This window comes from Oncorhynchus kisutch, linkage group LG10 (genome assembly GCF_002021735.2).
Source record: "Oncorhynchus kisutch isolate 150728-3 linkage group LG10, Okis_V2, whole genome shotgun sequence".
NCBI lineage: Eukaryota > Metazoa > Chordata > Actinopteri > Salmoniformes > Salmonidae > Oncorhynchus > Oncorhynchus kisutch.
The window spans coordinates 62,225,592-62,250,842 of NC_034183.2; the positions used below are offsets into that span (position 1 = coordinate 62,225,592).

Below are 25,251 nucleotides of genomic sequence, written 5' to 3' on the forward strand. Positions count from 1 at the left end.
CAAACTTCAGTTCAGAGTGCAATGACTCAATGTATATACAAATCCATTTGCCTGTTCGGGTCTACTGTACTGGAAGAACAATCACCACGTGACTTCAGCACTGGGCCTTCAGTCTGTTTTCAGTAGTCGGAGAGGAAGAAAAATGGCGGCTGCGACCGATCAGAAGCGGGACGCCAGCCATTGGTTTTGAGCTTTCTCACGTAAACCGAGACCGGGGCTTTACGGGACTACTTCTTTGGAATCTACGCAAATCAAGCTTTCTGACGGTACCCGTTTTTCTGGGTTCTGTGAAGGCTAAATAAACGCAGAAATTGAAATTGAAAATAATAGCTTTTATATATAATGAGGGGGAAAAGAGGCAGGCCGCCCAAAACCCTGCGGATGCAGGAGCCTTCATCCGAGCCGGAGCGTGGCTTGAGACCCAGGAGGGAGTTGAGGGCAAAGGGGAGAGGTAGTGCCGAGGTTGATTTTGAGAGTCCCAAGAGGGGAAATAACTCTTCATCGAGGGGCAGGAGGAAAGTGGGATCATCTCGCGGTAGGGGAAGAGGCAGAGGTGGTGGTGGCAGAGGTACTAGGGGCAGACGGTCAATCGCTAGATCTGTGGTTTATGATGATCATGAAAGTGATGAAGACGATGATGCTGTGAGTTTGAGATCTGAGGAGGACGAGTTGATAGAGGAAGAGACGATAACAGACGAGGAAGAAGAGGAAGAAGAGGCCCTCAACGAGGAGTCAGACCCGCTTGAGGAAATACTCGAGGAGGATGATGCCAGCTACTGTACTGAAAGCAGCTTTCGGAGTCAGAGCACTCATGGCAGCACTCCGGGTAAAACAGCAATATTGATCAAGCTGCTTAGAGAATGATGGAAAACAATTACATTGTAACTAATTATAATTTGTCTGGGCGTATTTTCCTATGCATTAGTTCTTATAGTGCAGGAAGCTGTATTGTTCAAAATGGAGAATGCACTGACTGTGTATAAAAACAGGCCTAGTTTGAGTTCAAAATTGTTGATGATGGACTGAAAGCTTTGCATTTAGCGATATAGGTAGTGCACGGGAGCCGAATTGCACATTTTTGAATTCTGAAACATCTTTAACTAACAGTATAGTGCAAGATGTTATTATAATTGTGTTTGCTAGTTTTGGATCTGACTTGGTTATTGCAATAGCTAGGTAGTTATAACGTACCTTATCTAACGTTAGCAAGCTAGGCTAACAAGTTAATGCCTGAACCTGCTAAACAGCTGTAAATGGAGATTTATCATTTAGAAAATAACTAAAATGACCAACAACATTATATTAACATTCCAGAGTAGGTAACATACACTAATAACTGGAATGTTTCGTATTATAAAACAACACTTGATGATGCATCATTTCCTTGCATGAGAATAGCTATTTAGCATGTCTAGCTAACGTTAGCTAGTTAAATACTTTCTCAAATGTGTCGATACATTTAATGAGACTATTAATTAACTTGGGGTTTTTCTTTAACCCACTCTTACTTATCATTAGCTCTCATATCCAGCATATTTTCACAGCTGAGAAGCAGATGAGTTCTTCAAGCTAGCTAGTTAGCAATGTCATGGGCTTGTGCTCTTGTCCAGGAGGACCCAGCTAGCTTGCTAGTAATCCACATCAGCTCGAGCTAATGACAGGACAGGGTACCATGTGGCCCATTGTTTTGAAAATAAGCGCCCTCAATTTCACCAGTTGTAACTATGCGAGGAGAAGAAGTTTCAGTGATGCAGCACAATAATGTTTTACATTCCCCAAAATACATAATATAATTATTAATTTCGATGTTAAATTAATATCTGTACGATTTAATATCCATAATATGGTGTAAACTTTGGAAATTAAATGCAGAAGTTATTTTTGTTTCAACACACTTTTGATGCACATTTTCTTACACAATAGATAGAAGTAACAATTTAGATTATATTAAAGTTCATTATTATTTGTGGAAAGTATGTTTGCCAGTATCTTTCAAATTAATGTAAGAAAGATACAAAACATATCTGTAGAATAGCAGAAAAGTAATGATTATGTTGCTGTTGCAAAACATTATCACCGTGTTTGGATTAGACCCATTTTAAGAAGTAATTTTTTACATTGAAGGGAATGTCCATTGTGTTAAATTGTTGTTCTTGACTGTCTCAATTGCAATAATATAACCCCTCTCAATTTTCTTGGTTCCTAGGTTTAATACCCTTGCCAACTTTGAGTTGGTGTAGTGTTTCACCAAGTCCAAGACTTGATTTGTTTAAAGCGGACCTGGCACCAATATAAAGAATCAAACATATTTCTGTGGCAGTAGATTTCAGAGACACTTGCAAACTCTCCTTTTACATGGCCAAGGCTAACATTTGTTCACTTGTGTAAATTCTGTCTTCAACTTGTTGCTTTGAATTTTCATTAATCGATGATTTAAGCCCTTGAGACAATGTCATTCTGCTTTGTCTGGGTTTTATGTATGATTTACCGAATGCAATTTCAGTTTTAGTTTGCCATAATCTATGTGATTTAAAGACTCTCACTGCTCTCTGTCTGGCAGGGCGAAAGAGGACGCGGGTGCACTGCCCTCGCTCGCCCATCTTTGAGGAAAAGGAGATCCCTCCTCTGGAGCTGCCCAGAACCTCTGAGGACCTCCTGGTGCCCAGTGAGGAACTGCTCAACGTGTCCTCCATCTACGAGGTCCTGCGCAACTTCAGCACAGTGCTGCGGCTCTCTCCCTTCCGCTTTGAGGACTTCTGTGCTGCGCTGGTAGGCCAGGAGCAGTGCACCCTGATGGCAGAGACCCACACAGCCCTACTGAAGGCCATCCTGCGTGAGGAGGACACCTCCAACACCACGTTCGGTCCTGCTGACCTCAAGGACAGTGTCAACTCCACCCTCTACTTCATTGATGGTATGACGTGGCCCGAGGTGGTCCGTGCCTACTGCGAGAGCGACCAGGAGTACCACCATGTCCTGCCCTACCAGGAGGTGGAGGACTACCCCTACGGCCCTCTGGACAGTAAGATCAAGGTGCTGCAGTTCTTGGTGGATCAGTTCCTCACCACCAACATCGCCCGTGAGGAGTTAATGTCAGAGGGGGTGGTGCAGTATGATGACCACTGCAGGGTGTGCCACAGATTGGGGGACCTGCTGTGCTGTGAGACCTGCTCTGCCGTCTACCACCTGGAGTGTGTGAAGCCTCCTCTGGTAGAGGTGCCGGAGGACGAATGGCAGTGTGAGATCTGCGTGGCACACAAGGTGCCCGGGGTCACAGACTGTGTGACAGAGATGCAGAAGAGCAAACCCTACATCCGCCAGGAGCCCATCGGCTATGACCGCCACCGGAGGCAATACTGGTTCCTAAACCGAAGAATAATTGTGTAAGTAATTACCGCACCCCACTTCCCTTGTTTTTACTTCAACAATATTATGCACCATCTCCATACCATACTGAGTGATCTAACCTGAGTGATACATTGTATTTTGTGATGTAGTCAGAGAGTGAATGTATGTCCTTGAGGTTCTTGAAAACAATTGTTTGCCTTCAGAATTACTTAGTTGTTTTTTCCAGTGCTGAATTGCTTGGTATAACATCAGTCATGTCTTGTGGATAGAATAATACACATTTTGTTGCTGAACACTATGTACACACAGATTGCCTGAGAGGGTTGAGTTAAACTTGGAACATATATTTTTTTTACTTGAATTTTAGTAGCTGGATGTTGCTGGTAATCACCCATATTCATGTAGAAGCATTTAAACATTTACTGCGTGTGAAAAATGTAGCTGATTTCAACGATGACTCAATCTGAAGAGTGGGATCTATCTGACAAGCTGTGGGAGGGATCATTAGTGGCGGTTTGAGACATCAGCCAGCGTAGCGAGGGTGCTGTGATTGTTAATTGTGCCCTTAGTTAGGGTGAAACTCCTGTGCTGTGATGCCATAGCCCCCCTGAGAGTTTACTGAACTGCTGCTGGAGTATCCACTTCTTCATCATGTAGCCTCCTCCATTTGAACATATCTTCGCAATTGCTTGTAATTGGTCTCTCTTGCGAGGGGCAAACAAAAAGGTATAAGGGGGCTGAAAAACAACATGCGTTCGAAATGAAATTTAAGCTTATTGCCAATTTGCATTCAGTGTTGATATCTTTCTCTCCCGGGTTAACAATGCTTCATGCAGCATTATAGGCCATACAATGATGCCATCTCATGATCTATTCATTAAGGTCCTTAAACCTGTTTTTATAAACAAACTAATTGTCAATTATATTCCATCTTATTTGTCACAACTCTAATAATGGTTGTTGTCCTGTTATTCCAGTGAGGAAGACGGGGAGCATGATAAGAAGAAGATCTGGTACTACAGCACAAAGGTCCAGCTGGGAGAGCTGATAGAGTGTCTAGACAAGGAGTACTGGGAAAACGACCTGTGTGCCGTCCTCGAGGAGATGAGAGAGGAGGTGCACACTCACATGGACATCACTGAGGACCTCACCAACAAGGCCGCGGGCAACAACAAGGCCTTCCTCACGGCAGCCAACGGTAAGGCTAGACAGCCACCTGCTGGACGCTCTGAATCACTGTCTGTCACGCTGAAGCATTTTTAGTTGGTCCATGGCTTCTATACATTGTCAATATAGAAATGTCAACGATGACCCCTAGGCTACATGTTGTGTAGCTCCTGTGAGATTACATTCCAATACATCTTTGGTGAGGAGAGTACATTCTCCCTCGTGCTGAAGTATGATTAGGATGGTTGATGTATTAGAACTGTCAGAGGGCCGCAGGTAGCCTAGCGGTTAGAGCGCTGGGTCAGTAACCGAAAGGTCGCTGGTTCAAATACCCGAGATGATAAGGTGAAAAATACATCTGCGCTCTTGAGCAAGGCACTTAACTCTCATTTGCTCCAGGTGGGCTGTACTACTATGGCTGACCCTGTAAAACAACACATTTCACTGCACCTGTCCAGTGTATGTGATATTAAATAAGCATCAAACATCGTAGATGTTGCTATTCCCCTTTCTTTCAGCCTTTTTACTTATCATGCAAACAGCGGTTTTCTTATTTCTATCGAAGGGAGAAGGTTGGTTTTAAACCAGTGTCGGTTTCTCTGTGTGGCTACTCTACTCCTCCTCGTTTGTTGTAGAGCCTTCCTTTGTTTGTGCATTTCCTGACCACTATATCTCTTAGTTTACCCAAACCAAGCTTTATATGGTAAGCTTGCTTGGTTCTAGTTGTACTGTTTTGGGATCAGTCTCCTCAATTGTTAGACAATGAGGACTTTATTTGACAGATATTCCAAAGACAAGCTAGTTAATGCAGAGTCTTTTCTCTCCTGTCTCGTTCCACCTGTACCATCTGTAGTGATTAATGGGCCTTGCTGGTATTTTATCCTCTTCAGAAGCCCACTGCTTCATCCTCCCTCTATGGTGACTCCTGTATCTCTCCCTATGAAAACCTCAGTTATGAACTGTTGGCAGGTAGGGAACGGAGACTGATGTCGTTTTTTTGTCTTCTCCTGTGACCCAGGATACTTTCACAGGCAATGCTTTCTGCTGGCTGTCCACAACTTTTTTTTGTTGTTAGATCCATTTCCCTGAATTAAGATTGGAATCTCTCTGTCTGTCTTTTATGGGGAGAGATTTTATACCATATCGTCATAGAACACATTATTTATCCACCACTCTCTTGCTTTTAGTGCTCAGACAGCAGTTTCATTAACGTCATCTCCGGAGCGTTGACCCACTGTCCCGTTTCAGGGAACAATAGTAGAGACGGCAAATTAGGAGTGACTCACTGACATGGGTTCTAATGAGTTGTTCTTGGTTTTAGCTGCCAATGGCTAACTATATTGGTATTTAACTGCTGGTGATCATACGTGTTGTGACTTGGTTATTATTACCAGTCACAATCCGTTTCCACTCATTCTTCACACAGTCTCAAGTAGTGCTAGAAGGTGTATTAGCAATCTGTAAGTTTGAGATGTTTGTGTGGTTGTTCTCTGAAGGTGAGTGACTGCTTCTATGAGAACTAGGATGGAAGGGGTTAACCTAGTGACAGGATGATCTTGACACTGTTACAAGCATTATGCATAGGCCTATGTTACTTTCCAATTGCAATTTTACCAGCTGGTATTATATTGTTTCAAAATGTGTAGGAGAGCAATATTGGAAACCAATTATGGTTTGACTCCATTATATTGGTAATGCCATCCTGTAATATAAAGGCATCATTTCAACAAACAGGCTAGGGCTAGTGAGCCAAACAACTCCATTCCTTTTCTTATTGTCTGGCATAGCTTCTCTGGTTGGGAATTAGCTACTTGACACATCCCCTTGTATTTTTTGTTGTTGTATTTTACCCCCTTTTACCCCCCTTTCAATCTTGTCTCATCGCTGCAACTCCTCAATGGGCTTGGGGGGGAAAAGGCTGGTTCAGGCATCCTCCGAAACATGTCCTGTCAAACTGCACTTCTTAACACCCGCCCGCTTAACCCGGAAGCCAGCCGCACCAATGTGTCGGAGGAAACACTGTTCACCTGACAACCGAGGTCAACCTGCAGGCGCCCGGCGCGGCACAAGGAGTTGCTGGAGCATGATGAGCCAAGTAAAGCCCCCCCCGGCCAAACCCTACCCTAACAAGGACGACGCTGGGCCAATCACAGGCCGTAATTGGGACTCCCAATTACGGCTTGTGATATGGCCCAGGAACGAATCAGGGTCTGTAGTGACGTCTCCAGCACTGCGATGCAGTGCCTTAGACTGCTGCGCCACTCGGGAGCCCCACATCCCCTTGATTTAATGCCTGAAAAAAAACCATTACTGACTGGTTGAGCTTAGACGTACATAATAATGTGGTAAACAGCATGTAGCCCTACTGATTTACATAATAATGTGGTTAACAGCATGTAGACCTACTGATTTACATAATAATGTGGTAAACAACATGTAGACCTACTGATTTACATAATAATGTGGTTAACAACATGTAGCCCTACTGATTTTCATAATAATGTGATATACAACATGTAGACCTACTGATTTACATAATAATGTGGTTAACAACATGTAGACCTACTGATTTACATAATAATGTGGTTAACAACATGTAGACCTACTGATTTACATAATAATGTGGTTAACAACATGTAGACCTACTGATTTACATAATAATGTGGTTAACAACATGTAGACCTACTGATTTACATAATAATGTGATATACAACATGTAGACCTACTGATTTTCATAATAATGTGGTAAACAACATGTAGACCTACTGATTTTACATAATAATGTGGTAAACAACATGTAGACCTACTGATTTACATAATAATGTGGTAAACAGCATGTAGACTTACTGATTTACACATAAAGCTGAAACGTAGTCTCCGGTCAAACAGACCTAACATGGTGTGTGGGTGTTGGCCATTTGCTTATCAGCTGTGTTGTTATTTGTGTAGATGAGATCCTGGAGCGTGTGCAGGGCAGGCAGGAACGGCGAGCAGCGGAGCAGGCAGAGAAGGCCACTACAGACACCACCAAGATAGAGGAAGAGACCCCCACACACTGCTCTCAACTACCAGACCACAGAGGGCTCCAAGACCCCGAGTATAAAGAGGAGGCAAGCTCACAAGGTAAGATAGAAGAGCAACTCCAATGTGAGTTGTGTATTGCCTATGAAGTCCTTTTCTGGATGCATCTTTCATGTAGCCTTTTGAGCATAGCTACGACTTTTTGTTGATCTGGTGAGGCGGTTGTGTGTTAAAGATCCAGAGTGAGTCTTGTATGTTTCACAGCAGCTGTAGCTCCCCCTGCTGGAGAAGAGAACACCACCGTCCACCCCCCTAAGCCTGGCTCGTCCACCCAGGACGGCACTCTCCCTAAACATGAACCCCCTAAGCCTGCTGAGGTGTCCTGCTCTGCCGCCTCTGAAAGTGGGGAGGCCTCCATGGAGCCTGAGCAGGAGAGGCCAGGTACATGATGGAGAAAGCGCCCAGCAATCCGCATCTCTCCTCCCAGCCTCTCCTCCTTGTCACACCTTGCTGTGGCTATGCATGTGTGCATCCATCATCATCGGTCTCGTGCTCTGGCAGTCTGAAAGCATCCTCCATACTGTAGTTGTGCTTAATGTGATGTGATTGCTGCCACTGGGTGCGTTGCTTTGGAGTCACTGCTACAGGCTTTTTGCTGCTGCTGCTTCTTGGCTTGATGATGATCTTCATACTGGTTGGATGCTCCTCAATGTGACCATTTGTTGATTTGATTATTGGCTGTGTTTGGTAGAAAGCCTACTAAAGAGTGCTCATGGACCATTAAAGCTAAGTTATAGCTTCCTTTGAGGATGAGAGTGTCTTGAATGGCTGCAACACATTTACACAGTATGCCTTTCTCTATCTACTGTCTACTAATTCAATACATGGATTACTAACAGCGTGAATGGACTCTGTTGGGCAGCCTTCACTTAGTCACCCAGTCCAGAGTAATGTAACAGAAGGGGCTCTACTCTGCCACAGTACTGCTCACCTCAGTATCACTCATTAAACTGACCTGTGTTGCTGACTTACTGAGATAAATCAGGAATAAACATATTTTGTCTTAAGTATTTTCTTACTCCTTAAACCACTCTGCTTTTCACATCTGCTTATGTAACGTTTAAATAGCCCTTTATTTCTGTTTTCTTTTCCAAGAATTTGTCTTTCATCCAACTTCATATGATCGAGATCTGCCTGGTTATTTTCTTTCTTCGACAGATGCATTGTGCCTTTTTGCGGGATCTTGTGCTCTTGCCATCCATTTTGTGTTCCATTGTCTTGTGTAGTGTTCAGCATGCAAGGCTGAACAGTGCTCAGGAGTCTGTAAGTGTAGCCAGTTGTTATTCTAGTCACCTTGTTCATTGCTTACATGTTCTATTTTCTCAATGCATTCATTGTGTTATCCGGATCCTGATGCGGTGCATTGTCTGGTCCACACACTGTGAACTTTTCTCAGATAATGGCGTTTTGGCAGCAGCATCCCTGGCAGGCAGCGCCCACCACCCTAAGTCTGTCACAACCAGCCTCTTATTCTCGCCCTAATTCATTGGGGAAATTGGCCTCCGTTCCTTTAGCGGAAACAAAAGGCTGGCTCCCTGCCTGAACCTTCCACCTGCTACCTCAGCGTAGTATATACAGCAGGGCCATTTTAACCTACAGCTCAGATACACAATCTTTTTCTTAATTTGGTTCTGCAGCCGTGTTTTGCACTGCTTGTGTTGTGTTGCACTGTGTTTTTAGCCTTATCTGTCAGCCTGGACTGCTGAAGTGCAAAGTCTTGCTCAGACTCACTGATGAAGCATTTCCCTGGTGTTATGCTAATTGTGCATGATCATTAAGGTGAGGCAGGGAAGGCATCAAGCCAAAAGCATTCTGTTTTTTACAATTGTTGTGGATTACAGGTTTGACTTTTTAAGTTGTTTATCCGTGTTTGCTCTGCATTGCTGTCATCATTTGCAATACTTTGTCAGTATAGACAGTTAGTGCCTGGTGATGCATGTTTTCACACAAAGGGGGCCTAAGGGGTTTGTGCTGCTCTTCTTTTCACTGTTCAATCCTCTCCTCCTCCCCAGAGGATAAGCCTGTAGACTCAGAGTCCCATGGAGAGGAGGACCCCTCTGCCCAGTGCCAGCCTACTCCTCCACCACCACACCCTGGAGACGAGAACAGCAACAGCAGCCACGTCTCAGCGCCTGGGGTCCTCAGGAGGCCTGAAGAGCCAAACCTCGCTGACAGGTCCTCTCAGTCCTCCATCACCAGCCAGGACGACACGGGTACGCCGTTGCCATACCATTCATGCACTCAGGCCTCTGGAGGCACTCTATTACAGATGCATGCCCTGACTCATTCAACTGTCAAGGGCCTTGACTACCAAGTGACATTAGAGATACAAACAGTATCTTTGAACATTGCCTCCGCTGTGCTGGTTTTTGGCCCAATTAATCATGAGTCCTTTATTCATGATTGACTTCTCTCTTTTGATTAATCATCACTGATCTTAATGATGTGTTCTGTTGCTCGCAGGTGAAGGCAAGGAGAGTGGGAATGGTGAGGGGTCAGCGTCTGGACAGACTAACAATCGCATAGTGACTCGTCTGCGTAACCCGGACAGCAAGCTGAGCCAGCAGAAGACCCAGGGAGATGGCAGCCCTACACCCAGGGACAGCAAGGAGGTGAGACACCAACCAGACACTGTTAACCTTCTGTCGTCTCTGTGGAATTTCACCCACAGCCTAGTCTCTCACATTAGGAGAAGGCAGCCTTAGCAGGATCAAATGGATTGTCCTGTTATATTTTCAATCATCTAGACTGAAATCCAGTCCTCTGTTCCACATCGACTCACTTCTTTATTACACAATGTTACACAATTAATTGAACTACCAGTAATCTCCCAATTGCCAAATCCCTATGGATACGATGTCTCTCTTCTTAGCTGTGTCTCTACTCAGCTCAGTAGAAATATCCCCTTGTGTCTCTCCATTAGACATCTCCTCCCAGCTCTGAGAGTGAAGTGGCTCTTCTGGGTACTGTGAAGAAAGACTTGACGGTGAAGGGCAACCTGAACAACTTCTTCAAGCTGGGCCAGGAGGGCAAGTTCCGAGTCTACCACAACCAGTTCAGCACCAACACACTGGGCCTCAACAAGCACCAGCATCGTGAGGACCACGACAAGCGCCGCCACCTCTCCCATAAGTTCAGCCTAACCCCCGCCGGGGATTTCAAGTGGAACGGCTCCATCCACGGATCCAAGGTGCTGACCATCTCCACCCTGCGGCTCACCATCATCCAGCTGGAGACCAATGTCCCCGCCCCCTTCCTGCACCCAAACTGGGCCTCGCACAGGTACGCTCCAGAACAGACTACTTACTCTGACATAGGAAAGTGGGGTTCAGAACTGTTTCACACAATGGAGAAATGGAATATTAGTGACTGATAAGGTCATGTGTGAAATCGTGTTTTGCTGTATAGTGAAGTTGTGGGTTTGGGATTTTCCAGGACAAACTGGATTAAAGCGGTGCAGATGTGCAGTAAGGCTCGGGAGTTTGCCTTGGCGCTGGCCATCATGGAGTGTGCCATCAAACCAGTGGTCATGCTGCCTGTCTGGAAAGATGCGCTTGGACACACCAGGTAAGAGACATTGGTTGTGAATCAAAGGACTTAATTCATTGCTGAATTGGGTTTTGAGTCATAGCACATCGACCCAACTCATCCTGCTCTCTGCGCTTTAGTGCACAATGCTAAACTGAATGAATTATATTGCTTCACTGCTCTGCTGATTATGAAGCATTCTGTTCACCTCTCTTCAGTGCAGAGGTCTGTAGTGGTGTGGGCAGTGTATGCAGAGTAGCTGACGCTTTTCCCATGAGTGAGAGGAGGTTCATTGTTGAAGATAATGGAGCCCTGACTAAACAAGCCAGAGTCACCTTGCCGTTTTGATGTATTTTTTTCACTCCCCCCCCCCCCCCCCCCTTCAGGCTCCATCGCATGACCTCCATGGAGCGGGAGGAGAAAGAGAAGGGGAAAAAGAGAGAGAAAAAACTGGAGGATGAAGAGACTATGCAGCAGGCCACCTGGGTGAAGTACACCATCCCCATCAAACACCAGGTAAATCTGGGTTCACTTTCCTCTCAAGTCCTGTTTGGGCTTTTATGACTGCATGATGTCTGACAACATAATCATCCCATCTTTTGTATGCGATTGTGTAGTCTTTTATCTAACAGGTTCTTTCTCTCTGTGTGTAAGGTGTGGAAGCAGAAGGGGGAGGAGTACAGAGTAACTGGGTACGGGGGCTGGAGCTGGGTCAGTAAGACTCACGTCCATCGCTTTGTTCCCAGGCTACCAGGGAACACCAACGTCAACTACCGCAAAGTACTCGAAGGTAAGTGTTTCTTCTGTACACGTATTATCTGAAAATCTGGCTCCAGCTTGCCTCGGTATAAATTAGGTGCTTCATGTGTTTTCATTTTAATCTCTCTACAGCAGCTAAAACTGGCAAAGAAAATGCAACATCCTGCCCGAACAAACGAAAATGTTTGCCCAAAGCACCAACGAGCTCGGAAACCCAGGCAAAAGAAGAGTCTACTCCAATTACTGAAGAAAAAGACCAGGAGGAAACCTCCACCATGGAGCCATCTGGGAGCACTTCACCAGGAGAGGGGCAGACTCTGAAAGAGAAGGAAGAGAAAAAGATCACAGAGAAGGTGGAGAAGAAAGATGATCAGGTGGAGGAGAAGACTGAGGACAAGATGGATGTTGACCCCAGTCCACCAGACACCTGTCTCAGTGAGGAAAAAGGTACAATGATAATACTTTTCATCAATAAACAACGAGGGTCTCCTGCTGTTTATCTGAATAAGACATTTTATTAGATGACATTAGGTATTTTCCCCATTCCTACTATGATTGGCTGTGTTCTATATTCATCTGGTACTTAGCAGCTGTCTTTCAGGTCTCGGAGTTAGCATTTTTTGGCTAATATTATTAATTGAGTTCTCTCTCTTTTAGGTATAGTGGACAGCAAATGCCCCTCATCACTGACTGACCCTTCTGTGAAGGAGGAGCCCGGGGAGGAAGAAGCAACTAAGCAGGAGGACTCTGAGGCCAAGCCACCTGTCCGCCCCTTCAACTGGGATGTGGTGAACGTCAGCGAGGGCTTCCAGCTCCGTACGGCCTACAAGAAGAAGGTGAAGACGTCCAAGCTCGACGGGCTGCTGGAGCGCAGAGTGAAACAGTTCACCCTGGAGGAGAAGCAGAGGCTAGAGCGCCTCAAACAGCAGTCAGCCCTGGCCAAACACACAGTCTCCAAGGAGAACGTTAACACAGGGACTCCCACCACCATCAAGGCTTCTACAGCAGACAAGTTAGCAGTGACACCGTGCACAAGTCTGAAAGCTGAGAGACAAGCAGACTCAGTAGTTAAAGACACAATTGTTAAAAGGCTTGACTTTGACCAGGAGCAGCCAGTGAAATCCCAGCCTTCAGGAGAGACAGATAATCTGGACGTCAGATTAGGCTCCACCTGTAAACCCCAGGCAGCAGGAGCCACAGGCCCCAACCTCAACACCACAGGGTTGGCCAACCATGAGAGCAGCGTTCAGGGCAATGGTGGGGATGCGTTATCTCAAACAGAGCTGAATGGAGGCTCCCAGAAAAGCATAGACGTCAACAACAAAATCAATTTGACATCTGTAGAACCGGCTTTAGGTGCGGCCAAACCTCCCAGAGCAGAAGTGATGATCGCAGGAGAAAACGGTAGGAAGCATGGTTATGAGGAGACAGAGCAAGGTAATGGACAGAGGGAGATAGAAAGCAAACCACATTTAGTGCAGGTGAATGGGAAAGCCGCTGTTGACACCAAGGCTCCTGTAGACTCAAAGATGCACTCAGACCTGGCCAAAAAAGTGGACACCAAGGTCATGCTCCAGACGTTAGAGGGTGAGATCAAAACACTGCCAGTGAAGGAACCTGTAAAATCCATTATGAACGGTACTCTCTCTCAGGACGGGTTAAAGGTCAACAACACTGTGTTAGCCACCAGCCTAGTATTGGAGGACGTAGAGAGAAAGGTTGTGGTGTCCGAGCCTGACTACTCCGTCACGTCGTCAATGTTAGGGCCGCCCACTGGTGTTCCCACGGTAAGCAACAGCGCCAAGTCTGAGCCAATGGAGATTGGGCAAACGGCATCCAATGAGATCACCCCATTTCCTATCCCCACTGCAGAGGAGTCCAGCTTGAGTAACAACACCACAGAGAACAGCAGTAGCAGTACTGAGGTGCTGAAGACCATCACCCAAGTTACCACAACCACTACTACCACCATGTCAACAGAGTCTCGCACGGTGCAGATAGCCAAGGTCTCCAGCAGCACGAAGCCTGCAGTGACGCCTGCTGCAGAGAGCAGTGCTGTATCCACCCTCACCACCATGACCAAGACCACCGTCACCAGGGTCTGCTCCCCGACCCTCGGGGCCGCCGTCTCCGAGGAGACCAAGACTGTTGTCACTGCGATGTTGACAGATGCCAAATCTGGCCCCTCAGGCTCTTCAGTCACCTCCATGACGGTCAGTAAGGAGTACTCCACCAGAGACTGTGTCCGGCTGCTAAAGTTCTCCCGCTCCAAGAAGACCCGCTCTGGCACGGCCCTCCCCTCTTACCGCAAGTTTGTCACCAAGAGTAGCAAGAAGAGCATATTTGTACTGCCTAATGATGACCTAAAGAAGCTGGCGAGGAGAGGGGGCATCAGAGAGGTACCCATCTTCAACTACAACGCCAAGCCAGCCCTGGACATCTGGCCCTATCCCTCCCCCAGACCCACCTTTGGAATCACGTGGAGGTTAGTCACGTAGTTGACCCTTAGCCATTAGGCTGCCATTGACGCAGTGGACCATCTCATATGCCGTGCACTGAAATGAAAACACAGAAAGACAACAAACAATACTTGGGCTAAAACCATTGAGAACATGGAACCATGTACATTTGTCCATATAGCTATTTGGTTAAAGGTTGTTTTGATAACACTCACTGACTTGGGTCTCCTATGCAGATACCGTCTCCAGACTGTGAAGTCTCTGGCGGGGGTCAGTCTGATGCTGCGGCTGCTCTGGGCTTGCCTGAGGTGGGATGACATGGCTGTCAAGCCCTCCCCTGCTGTAGGAACCACCCGCACAGGTGAGAGCACAGCAATCCTACCCTCCTCTCCCTCTTTCTGCCCTCCTCCTTCCTGTCTCTCAATTTGAAGATGAGGCACCATTTCAAACGGACATATTTCCTTTCTGCTTTCCCCAGAATCCTCGGAGACGGCGATCACCACAACAGAGATCATCAAGCGGCGAGATGTGGGGCCGCACGGCATCCGGTCTGAATACTGCATCAGGAAGATCATCTGCCCAATTGGCGTTACCGAAGCTCCCAAAGGTAAAAGGATGAAACTGCATCCCTAATTGTCTTAGGATCACCCTGTCACAATCCTATAGTGGTCTCATGAATCTTTGCTTTGGATTGCCTTGCTCAGCTTGCTCCTCACCTCTTCTAGTGTTCTCTCTCAAGTACCTGAGTAGGCAAATCCTTTGCAATGTAAGTGAAAATATAGAGTTTGAGAAAGTTGTTTATCCCACAATACAAAGGATGACATTAATTGACAGATGTTGTTTTCCCCTTTACCTCATTCTCTACCTCATCCTTTCTCTGTCCTCCTGGGTAGAAACTCCCACTCCCCAGAGGAAAGGCCTGCGCTCCAGCGCTCTGAGGCCAAAGAAGCCTGAACCGGCCAAGCAGACTGGACCCATCATCTTAGAGACGTGGGTGGCCGAGGAGGAGCTGGAGATCTGGGAGATCAGAGCCTTTTCAGAAAGGTGAGCAGGTGGACTGTCCTTAGCCTTGTTGCTGGGGCTGGAGAGAATAAGCTGCTGTACTGCTTGATATTATGTGAGCTTTGAACCTATACTTCCCTCAAGATGTCTTGTTGTAACCCTGCCCAGGTCTGTTGTCATTGGATGTAGTATGACTAACTGACTTGTCCTCTTGTGGTCCCAGGGTAGAGAGAGAGAAGGCCCAGGCTGCAGACCAGGCTAAGGTTAGTAGAACGCTGAAGACAGCAGAGGAGGCCAAGGCCCAATTGGAGGCTCAGCTAAAGCACCAGAGATTGGCTGCTCAGCAGGTGGGAAGATCAGACAAGTTTCCACCTTGCACTATGGTGACACCTAGCCTCCCTACAATCCACCCCCCCTCAGCCCAAACCTGGGGGGCACAAACACTAAACACTGGGAGCTGGGACATTTCAAGGGCCTCTGTTTGGGTTGGTTTTGATCTGAATTATTGTCCTTTTAAACCATGTGCAATTACAAATGTGTATTGGAAGTTATGTATTATTCAGAAGAGACATGTTCACTCTGTACTCTCACTCTTTTACTCAGGTCTCCTCTTTCCAATGAGTTTGGTGTTTCTATGTGGTTTAGCATAGATTTAGCATCTGAACCTTTGCGTTGTAGAAACGGTTGGAGCAACAGAAGCCTGGTGCCACCACCTCCACCCCCACCAGCACCCCTACAACCTCAGCTTCTGGCACTCCGGCATCCCTGACCAGCCAGGTCACCCCGGGGACTAAACTGGTCCTGGCCACCAAGCTGGGGACACCTGTCACATTCCAGCAGAACAAGAACTTCCATCAATCATTTACTTCCTGGGTCAAGCAGGGCCAGGGTAGTCCAGGTGAGTTTGGCGACGACTAGCTGCTCATACAAAATCATGGCGGTGGCTACTGTGGGGGTGTGTTTTAAGTTGATAGTGATTCTTGGTAGCAGTGTTGAAATATTATTTTTCATATTTCCATGTTTTTGGTCAGAAGGCATTTTCGTACCCCATTCACTTTTTAATGGTGGCCATTGAAGTTCACTCGTGGATGTCAAACTGTTACAACAACAACAGATCATTTTAGTGTTCGGATTCTTCTTTTTTAATTTGACCTATATTTTGATAGATATTTACAGTATGTTGAATCGCCTTAATGGCCAGTGGTGTCCACTTCCTGTATCTGAAACCCAGTCAAGTGTGGGGCTGGGAAAGGGAATTCTAAAAACATTTACAATCACTTTTGACGACTAGAAAAAAGTTTCAAGCTCATAATCAGTTAATCAGTCCAAAAAGCATTATGCAATGGCTTTGTTTGAATCGAAGCTGGGGGGAAAACACCCCTTAGTGGACACCACTGCTATACACCCTGGCTGTTGTGGTTGCACTTGCACACGGTGTGTGACTGCAGGTGGGGTGTGTGTTGCAGCCTCCACTTGCTCACGGGCCACCGTGGCCAACAGCATGGTCACCACCTCTGGACAAACGTTCCAGATCTCTGCCAGCCCGGTGACCATGGCTGGCCAGGTCATCACCGCCAAGCTACCCATTCCGGCCAACAGCAAGATTGTTACGGTCAACATGCCAACCACACAAGGAGGTATGGATGACCTTGCCGTCTGTAAGGTTTTAGCCGGCATGATCGCATTGACCAGGCCTACCCCCACTCAGCAGGCCTACCCCAACTCAGCAAAACCATGAACCATCTCACCCCAGTGGAACCTTTGAGGGGCTTTGAGGTGTTGCTTTTGGTTTTGAGTGTGCTGGCTGCCCTAATATGTAGAAAATGCCACTGATTATTACAAGAACATTCTAGGAAGGAGGACCCCTGGGATGCCCTGTCTGTCTCGCTCAGTAACAGACACAGTAATGGCTGTCCTGTCTGTCAGATTATTGATCCAATGGAAGCTTCCTTACGATATCGTGGTTGGACTGCGTCCCAGACAGTCTCAACACAAAAGACCTGTTCTGCTTGATCCATACAGTCTGTCCAGGTCATCTGCAAGAGGGGCAGGTGACATTTCTCCCACTGATGGCTGTATTTCTTTGGCAAACTGAATTCCTAGTTCCATGAGCGTTTAACAAGGGCGTTTGACTTGTTGTAAATCTCATTATTGAGGTTCAACACCCTACTGTTGATCTACTTGTAGTGAGTTCACGCTACTTAATAACACAATCCCTCTCCGTCACAGGTATGGTGCAAGTCCAGCAGAATGTCCTGGGCATTATTCCATCCAGTACCCCAGGCAACCAGCGGACCTACTCCTCATTCCAGAACCGCAACGCCACCATCAACATCAGACCCAACACCTCCACCTCAACCACCACTCAGCCGGTAGAGAATAGACATCCTAACAGATCTATCCCTCTCTCTCTCTCTCTCACATATTATTGCTTTCTTTTTCCCTCTTATGCTCTCCCCTGCTCTTTCTTTGAGTTATAATCTTAATTGGAATGTGGTGAAATTAGCATAATCATGTGTACAGTATCATTTATTTGTGTTTTGTTTCTTTGGCCCAGGCCATTGCCACCGGAGTCCAGATCCGTCCGGGCATGACGGTGATCCGATCGCCCCTGCAGCAGGGCACCACTATGGGCAAAACCATCATCAGAACCCCCTTGATGATGCAACAAGGTATTCTACCAGCCAGTAGGTCTCTCCTCTCCCAACCCGTGACTGCATGGCTCTGCTCACTCCTCAGCATGCACATTAGACAGTCAGCAACATTGCTTTGTGTTGATATGTTTATACGTATTCATTTTATTCGGATGGAAACTGTATTGGTAGTCCTCCGATGTTAACTTTATGTATGACCTCCAGTCAATTCATTCATGATAAGTCACCTGATTTGTTTTGGGACTGTCCCATGCACTTTTCCTATTTAAGGCTACTTGTGTGTCTGTTTGTCTGCCTCACTGTCTGTCCTCTAGGCCAGCAGCAGGTGGTGACTCAGATCATCCGGGGCCAACCTGTCTCCACAGCAGTTTCCAGTGCCAGCCCTGTGCAGACCAGTGCAGGCCAGAGGATGCTGGGTGCCGCCCCGTCCCCCCGTCCTGTCACCCCTGCCCCCGGGCAGTCCCCATCACCATCCACCCCCCAAGGCGGCCGACCACAGCAGGGCCAGGTCAAACTCACCCTGGCCCAGCTCACCCAGCTAACGCAGGGGGCACAGGTGAGGAGCCACCTGCTCTCTTTTACACCTACTTTCACACATACTCTCACACTCCTGTTGGATGTATTCTCTGTGTGTTTCTATGTCTGACTGTGTGTTCCAGGGAGGGAACCAGGGTCTCACAGTAGTAATCCAGGGACAGGGACAGACTACAGGCCAGCTGCAGGTCATCCCCCAGGGGGTGACAGTCATCCCAGGCCCTGGGCAGCAGCTCATGCAGGCTGCCATGCCCAACGGCCAGGTGCAGCGCTTCCTCTTCACCCCAGGGGCAACAGCCCCTGTCCCCAACCCCACCACCACGGCCAGTGCTGCTGTCACCCCCGTCACAGCCACCACAACAACACCCTCAGGGCCAGGTATGAGGCCAGGCCACTTCAACAAGCATCGTACACAAGGCTTTGCAGAGTTGTGAATTAGAATGTTCATTTGGATTGGTCTCTAGTTTGTGTAGATGTGTTAATACTGTGCTGCTGTCTCTCTCTTCTCCGTTGCAGCGCTGTCTCAGCTTCCAGTTCAGACTCCCGTTACCTCTCAAGCACCGGCACCACCAGTCCAGCCCCCTCAACAGGCTATCGCTCGTGTCCAGCCCCCTCAACAGGCTATCGCTCGTGTCCAGCCCCCTCAACAGGCTATCGCTCGTGTCCAGCCCCCTCAACAGGCTATCGCTCGTGTCCAGCCCCCTCAACAGGCTATCGCTCGTGTCCAGCCCCCTCAACAGGCTAGCGCTCGTGTCCAGCCCCCTCAACAGGCTATCGCTTGTGTCCAGCCCCCTCAACAGGCTATCGCTTGTGTCCAGCCCCCTCAACAGGCTATCGCTCGTGTCGAGCCCCCTCAACAGGCTATCGCTCGTGTCGAGCCCCCTCAACAGGCTATCGCTCGTGTCGAGCCCCCTCAACAGACTATCGCTCCAGTCCAGCCCCCTCAACAGGCTATCGCTCCAGTCCAGCCTCCTCAACAGGCTATCACTCCAGTCCAGCCCCCTGCCCTCGTTCCTGCCCCCCCTCCAGTGTCCACATATCAGACTCAACCCCCTCAGGCTCAAGTCCACATCCCCCTCCAGTCCCCCACTGCCTTACCCATCCAGCAGATAGCCCAGATCCCAACCTCTCCACAACCGGTCCATATGAAGACTCTCTCGGTCTCCCCCTCCGTCACCCAGGCCACAGTGAGGCCCATCCAGGCCCATGCTCAACTCCAGCCCCAGGTTACGGCTCAGATCAGGCCCCAGCAGCAGCTGCAGCTCCACCACCAACCCCAGCTGATCACAGTGCCGGGGCTGCAGCAGCAGGTCCAGGTGCTGGGCACCATCCAGACCCACGTGGCGGCCCAGCTCCAGGCCCAGCAGGGTGGGGCGTTGCCCCAGCAGATCAAGCTGCAGCTGCCTATTCAGATCCAGCAGGCAGGAGGCCAGGTGCAGGCCCACCAGATTCAGAACGTGGTGACCATCCAGACAGCCAGCATGCAGGACCACCTGCAGAGGATCCAGCAGCTCAGAGAGCAGCAGCAGAAGAAGAAGCAGCAGGAGGCCAAAAGGGAGCAGAGCCTGCAGGCCTCCAGCCCCAGCGACATCATCCAGAAACAGGTGGTGATGAAGCAGAATGCTGTGATAGAAAATCTGAAACAGAGGAAGACCATGACTCCAGCAGAGCGGGAGGAGAACCAGAGGTATGGCTGTCATTATTCACAGACATGACCCTTACATAATGACATTAATATGAATTACAGTACATGTTTTATCCATTTGTCAGTTCCAAAACCTTATTATGCTTAATCCTACCAACAATCGCCAACTATTTTGTGCTAGTTATATTTTGTCTGATTTCATGATGAATCTGACAAGCCCTCCCTTCCTCTAACCCCTGCTGAGCAGAATAATCGTCTGCAACCAGGTGATGAAGTTCATCCTGGACAAGATCGACAAGGACGAGAAGCAGGCGGCTAAGAAGAGGAAGAAGGAGGAGTCTGTGGAGCAGAAACGCAGCAAGCAGAATGCCACCAAGCTCTCGGCTCTGCTCTTCAAGCACAAAGAGCAGCTCAAGGCTGAGATCCTGAAGAAGAGGGCTCTACTGGACAAGGAGCTGCAGCTGGAGGTTCAGGTCAGTGCCATAGCCACCTCTGTATTATAGGCCACTGTATTGTAGTGCTCCAGTAGGGTGTAGAAGTGTGATATTGGATGTGTTGAGAAATATTTCGGCCACTGCCCAGGAATTCCTTACATTGTGATACCAACTCTCCCCTTCCTTTCCCCTGTCTCTCTCCCCTTCCTTTCCCCTATGTCATTCTCTCTCTCAGGAGGAGCTGAGGAGGGACATCAGCAGGCTGAGGAAGGAGAAGGAGAAGGCCCAAGCTGCAGCCTCTCAGGCAGCCGCTGCCGCAGCCCAGGTAGCCTCATCCCTCTCCCCCACCATGGCCTCGCCCTCCTCCGCCCACAAACGCAAGAGGGACGACGAAAGGGACACGTCCTCCGCCAAGCCTAAGAAGAAGAAGATGATATCCACTACCTCAAAGGATCACAAGAAGGAAGTCAAGCTGTACTGTGTCTGTAAAACGCCCTATGACGAGGCCAAGTAAGATATGGATGCACCATATCGGGTTCCCATTGAAACACTGAACATGTAACTGAACTGTAGCATGTATGTCAAAGACGTTGAACTTAAGTCCACATGGTTTCAGGTTCTACATTGGGTGCGACCTGTGCTCCAACTGGTTCCACGGTGCGTGTGTGGGCATCACGGAGAAGGAGGCCAAGAAGATGGACGACTACGTCTGTAATGGCTGCAAGCAGGGCCAGGACTCACAGGACTCAGAGGGCACCACGGAGGAGCTGTACTGCATCTGCCGGACACCATATGATGAAACACAGTATGATAACACAGTACTAATAAGGTTATAGCTTGGGTGAACTGAATGTTATAGGTCCAAATATCGCTGACCTGTACTTCCCATGTCTTTTCTCCCAGGTTTTACATTGGCTGCGACCGTTGCCAGAACTGGTACCACGGGCGCTGTGTGGGCATTCTGCAGAGTGAGGCCACCCACATAGACGAGTACGTGTGCCCGCAGTGTCAATCCACGGAGGACGCCATGACCGTCCTCACACCGTTAACCGACAAGGACTACGAGGGTTTAAGAAGAATCCTGCGCTCCTTACAGGTATGAAAGCCTGTGGTCTCCTCAGTTCAGTGTCTTTACTGATGATGCATTTGATATGGATATGGCCAGAGTTGGAGGTCACATCATGTACCCTGTCTTAAATAAATGAAATGATTAAATGAAACAACGTTGCATTGCAGGACCAGTGTTCTGGTCTGGGGCACTACATTCTCAACATACTTCAGTATACCTCACTGTTGTAAATCTAGTGAAACATCTATTGTTCTGTTAACAGGCTCACAAAATGGCGTGGCCGTTCCTTGAACCAGTAGATCCCAACGATGCTCCTGATTATTATGGCGTTATAAAGGAACCGATGGGTAAGGGCAGGGGCAGATCTCTAAATCACTGTAATGTCATTGACTGTCGCTATTATTTCACATCAAATTTTATTGGTCACATACACATGGTTAGCAGATATTAAGGCGAGTGTAGCGAAATGCTTGTGAGAAAAAACATTCATCTTGAATGTGTTGGAAAGTAGACACAATGTGTACTTAGCTAGTGTTTATGTTGATAGTATAGAAAATATAATAATTGACCAACACATTTACCTTTGCTCACCCTTCTCTTTGTTTCATCCCCAGACCTCTCCACAATGGAAGACAAATTACAGAAACGGTATTACAACAAGCTCACTGAGTTTGTGGCGGACATGACCAAAGTCTTTGACAACTGCCGCTACTACAACCCCAACGACTCCCCCTTCTTTCAGTGTGCCGAAGTTCTGGAGTCATTCTTTGTACAGAAGCTCAAAGGTTTCAAAGCTAGCAGGTAAGTTTAGAGCTCTCATGACTCCCAAGGCTCTTCAGAGGCCCTGTCATTAAGTCTTCTGTTAGAAAACACTCCCTCTGTCATGCTCCTCTGCTTTCCATGGTCTCATCTGACATTAGTGCATGGGTAATGGCTTGTCAGTCATATAATGTTCATGACACTCCATGTGACTTTGATTGAATCTGCTTTTGAGAATTTCCCAAGAACACCCTTTTTAATCTTTTCTTTTTCATTAAACCATGCATCCGTGTCATGCTAGTTAGCCTCATGCACTCTCTGGGCATGTCCGTTTGTGTTGTAGTAGCCTGACTTTGGCTGTGGTCTTCCCCACAGACCTGGCTGTGGTTTGTGGGATGCAGAGTCTTACCAAAGCCTACAGGGCTGACTTCAGCTCAGACATCCTCTCTGCAATAGTTTTCAGTAGAGCTTCATTAATGTTTGTTCCATCTCTATGTCATGCATCACCTTGCATTGTGTCTCTTTCACCTGTACAGCATGCATTTGATTTATGCCACTCATTCTCTCTTTCTTGCAGATTGTGATGTCATAAGTCTGACGTTATAGCTGGAGTCTGAGCTGGATGCTGGGGTCTCTAGTAGTGAATCATGAAACTTGCTGTTTCATAAACAGTGGAAATTCTGTGTGATTATCTAAGGTTTAAAGAAATAAACACAAACACACACAAGTGTTCTATCAGTGAAACAAACCATGCTTAAAAGTACATTTGCAAGTATAGAAGCCAAATTCCAAAGATGCCTTCTGTGACAATCACAAAATGGCAGCCATGTTGACACTTACAAATCAAGTTATCAAGGGATATGCTTTTTTTCTATTATTTTGGTAATTTTACCATTTCAAATCGTATCAATTATCAGCAAGATAAGTGTCAGGGAAGCTTTTACTTAGAAATGTGTAAATGAGCTTTACCCAGAAATGATTTTTTTATTAGTAGTTAGTTATTCTTGGAGAGGGAGATATAAAAACAACATTTGGGACCACATGTAAAGCTGTATATTTTATTATTATATATTTATCAAATTAAGTTCCTCTCTTATTCATGGCCTTCTTCAGCTGATTTAAATATCATGCATTCGTAATTAATGGGCATGATTTTAATATAGTGCACAGGTTTTGTTGGTAAATTTATAGCTTAACTACTGGTTGAATTATTATTTGGATGTTTTAAATTTAGTGATTTAAAAAAATAAGATTGATATTGTATGGTTTTTAATCCTTTTGTGAAGGATTATTTTATGGTTAAAACAAAGAGAGCCTATGGTCAGAGGAATTTATATAGACTTAAAATAATAAATAAAATGTCACGGCTTAACTATATTGGACCCCATGCCTTACTGCATGAAGGTACCTCAGGATGTAGACGTGAAGCACCATTTTCATTGACTAAGTCATTCCCAATGAATTAGACCAACATGGCTGCTCTATCTCCTTCCTGACCCCATGGCATCCATTATTTGTATCATTGTTTTGTTTTTTTGTTCATGTCAGTATGTTTAAACTATTCATAAAAATGTTTAAAGGTTCTCAACTGTTCCCCTTTTCCACATTCTATAGGTCTCATAACAACAAACTACAGACTTCGACCTCTTAGTATATACCACATATGTGAACAACAAAAAAATGCACTCTGCGAGAATTGGGTTCAATTCTGAACAATTAATCCATGTTGGGACCTGGCTCCTGTGCTTTGTGACCTCCACTCCTCTCCCTCCTTCTGGCCCCACTACGCAGCACCCAAAGGAAGACTCTCCCTGTAAGACCAGCAGCGCTGTTCCCACACAACTGTCAGGTGGAGCTGCTGCCTGCCCACCTCTGCCACATGGACATTTGACAAGGGGTTAAAATGGATGGTTTGAATAAAGGCATTTCTGAAAAAGGTTACCTTGAAGAAAATACTTTCTTTGGAGATTTCACGTTTCCTTGTTTGTTCTTCTTGATTTGATTCTTTGTTACCCCTCTAGCCAGTTGAAGAAATTAAGAAAAGCTTACGCTTCCATGGCCATGCCCATAAAAATAAAAAACATTTGACGCCTGTTTGAACGTTGAAAAATGTTGAGCTGAGTTGCACTCAGTGTATCAGATTGCACAGGGACACTTAGGTGTGTCTATACCCTTTCAATCACTTTATTAGAGGTGGCGTGAAAGATGCATCTCATTGGGAAGGACTTGCTTGAGTTTGGACCGACTGGCTTTCTGGACACTAACAGTTTGAGTTTCAGTCAAGCTATGCTGAAAGGAATAACGTATTTGGTATTAATTGCCCAGCAGTAATGACACTGCTAAGGATAAAAACACAATGTATTTGAAGGTATCCTGCCCTCTTTGTAAAACTTGTCAGATTTTGAATTTTTGTTTTTGTATTACAGCTGAAGAGATTGATGTATATGAAACATAATAAATGGAGAAGACAGCTCTCTTCCACTACTGAAAGTGTTGGCATATGCTTTTGTGAAATAAATTGCTTTAGCTATATGAAAATATTTTCCCATAAAGCATTTACAGTACATTCAAAGTATTCGTGCCCCCTTCACTTTTTCCATATTACAGCCTAAATCTAAAATGAATTAAATAGTTGTTTCCCCTCGACACACAATACCCCATAATGACAAGGTAAAAATAGGTTTTTAGGAATTTTAACAAATGTATAAAGAAAAATATTAAAATTATAATCCCCATTTACATAAGTATTCAGATCCTTTACTCAGTCCTTTTTGAAGCACCTTTTGGCAGCGATTACAACCTTGGCTCTTCT

General features: G+C 46.5%; 1 protein-coding gene across 12 annotated transcripts; it reads left to right on the forward strand.

The window, feature by feature from the left end:
- The first annotated feature begins 63 nt into the window (after positions 1 to 63).
- Positions 64 to 24,923, forward strand: LOC109897378 (nucleosome-remodeling factor subunit BPTF). 12 transcript variants are annotated; one of them, XR_004211323.1, is made up of 32 exons: positions 95 to 826; positions 2,561 to 3,383; positions 4,326 to 4,546; positions 7,465 to 7,638; positions 7,801 to 7,977; positions 9,609 to 9,809; positions 10,060 to 10,208; positions 10,520 to 10,878; positions 11,032 to 11,163; positions 11,511 to 11,640; positions 11,779 to 11,914; positions 12,016 to 12,330; positions 12,541 to 14,368; positions 14,579 to 14,703; positions 14,821 to 14,949; positions 15,236 to 15,386; positions 15,568 to 15,691; positions 16,023 to 16,242; positions 16,811 to 16,981; positions 17,574 to 17,716; positions 17,902 to 18,031; positions 18,313 to 18,554; positions 18,658 to 18,910; positions 19,049 to 20,219; positions 20,425 to 20,650; positions 20,847 to 21,121; positions 21,228 to 21,416; positions 21,515 to 21,707; positions 21,943 to 22,027; positions 22,295 to 22,481; positions 23,017 to 23,136; positions 24,054 to 24,923. XR_004211323.1 is itself a non-coding variant. In XM_031834584.1 (31 exons), the coding sequence occupies exons 1-31, from the start codon at positions 343 to 345 to the stop codon at positions 24,088 to 24,090; spliced, it is 9,177 nt and encodes a 3,058-aa protein (XP_031690444.1). In that variant the 5' UTR covers positions 64 to 342; the 3' UTR covers positions 24,091 to 24,923. The 12 variants fall into 12 exon arrangements, 11 of the variants coding, with proteins under 11 accessions (XP_031690444.1, XP_031690445.1, XP_031690447.1 ...); XM_031834584.1 differs by lacking the exon at positions 23,017 to 23,136 and having other exon boundaries at positions 64 to 826; positions 7,804 to 7,977; XM_031834585.1 differs by lacking the exon at positions 23,017 to 23,136 and having other exon boundaries at positions 94 to 826; positions 12,019 to 12,330.
- Positions 24,924 to 25,251: the final 328 nt, after the last annotated feature.

Coding starts and splice junctions, on each gene's coding strand:
- LOC109897378 (XM_031834583.1), top strand. CDS start 343: ATGAGGGGGAAAAGAGGCAGGCCGCCCAAAACCCTGCGGATGCAGGAG. Junction 11,641..11,778: donor CCATCCCCATCAAACACCAG/GTAAATCTGGGT, acceptor TCTGTGTGTAAG/GTGTGGAAGCAGAAGGGGGA. Junction 11,915..12,015: donor CTACCGCAAAGTACTCGAAG/GTAAGTGTTTCT, acceptor ATCTCTCTACAG/CAGCTAAAACTGGCAAAGAA.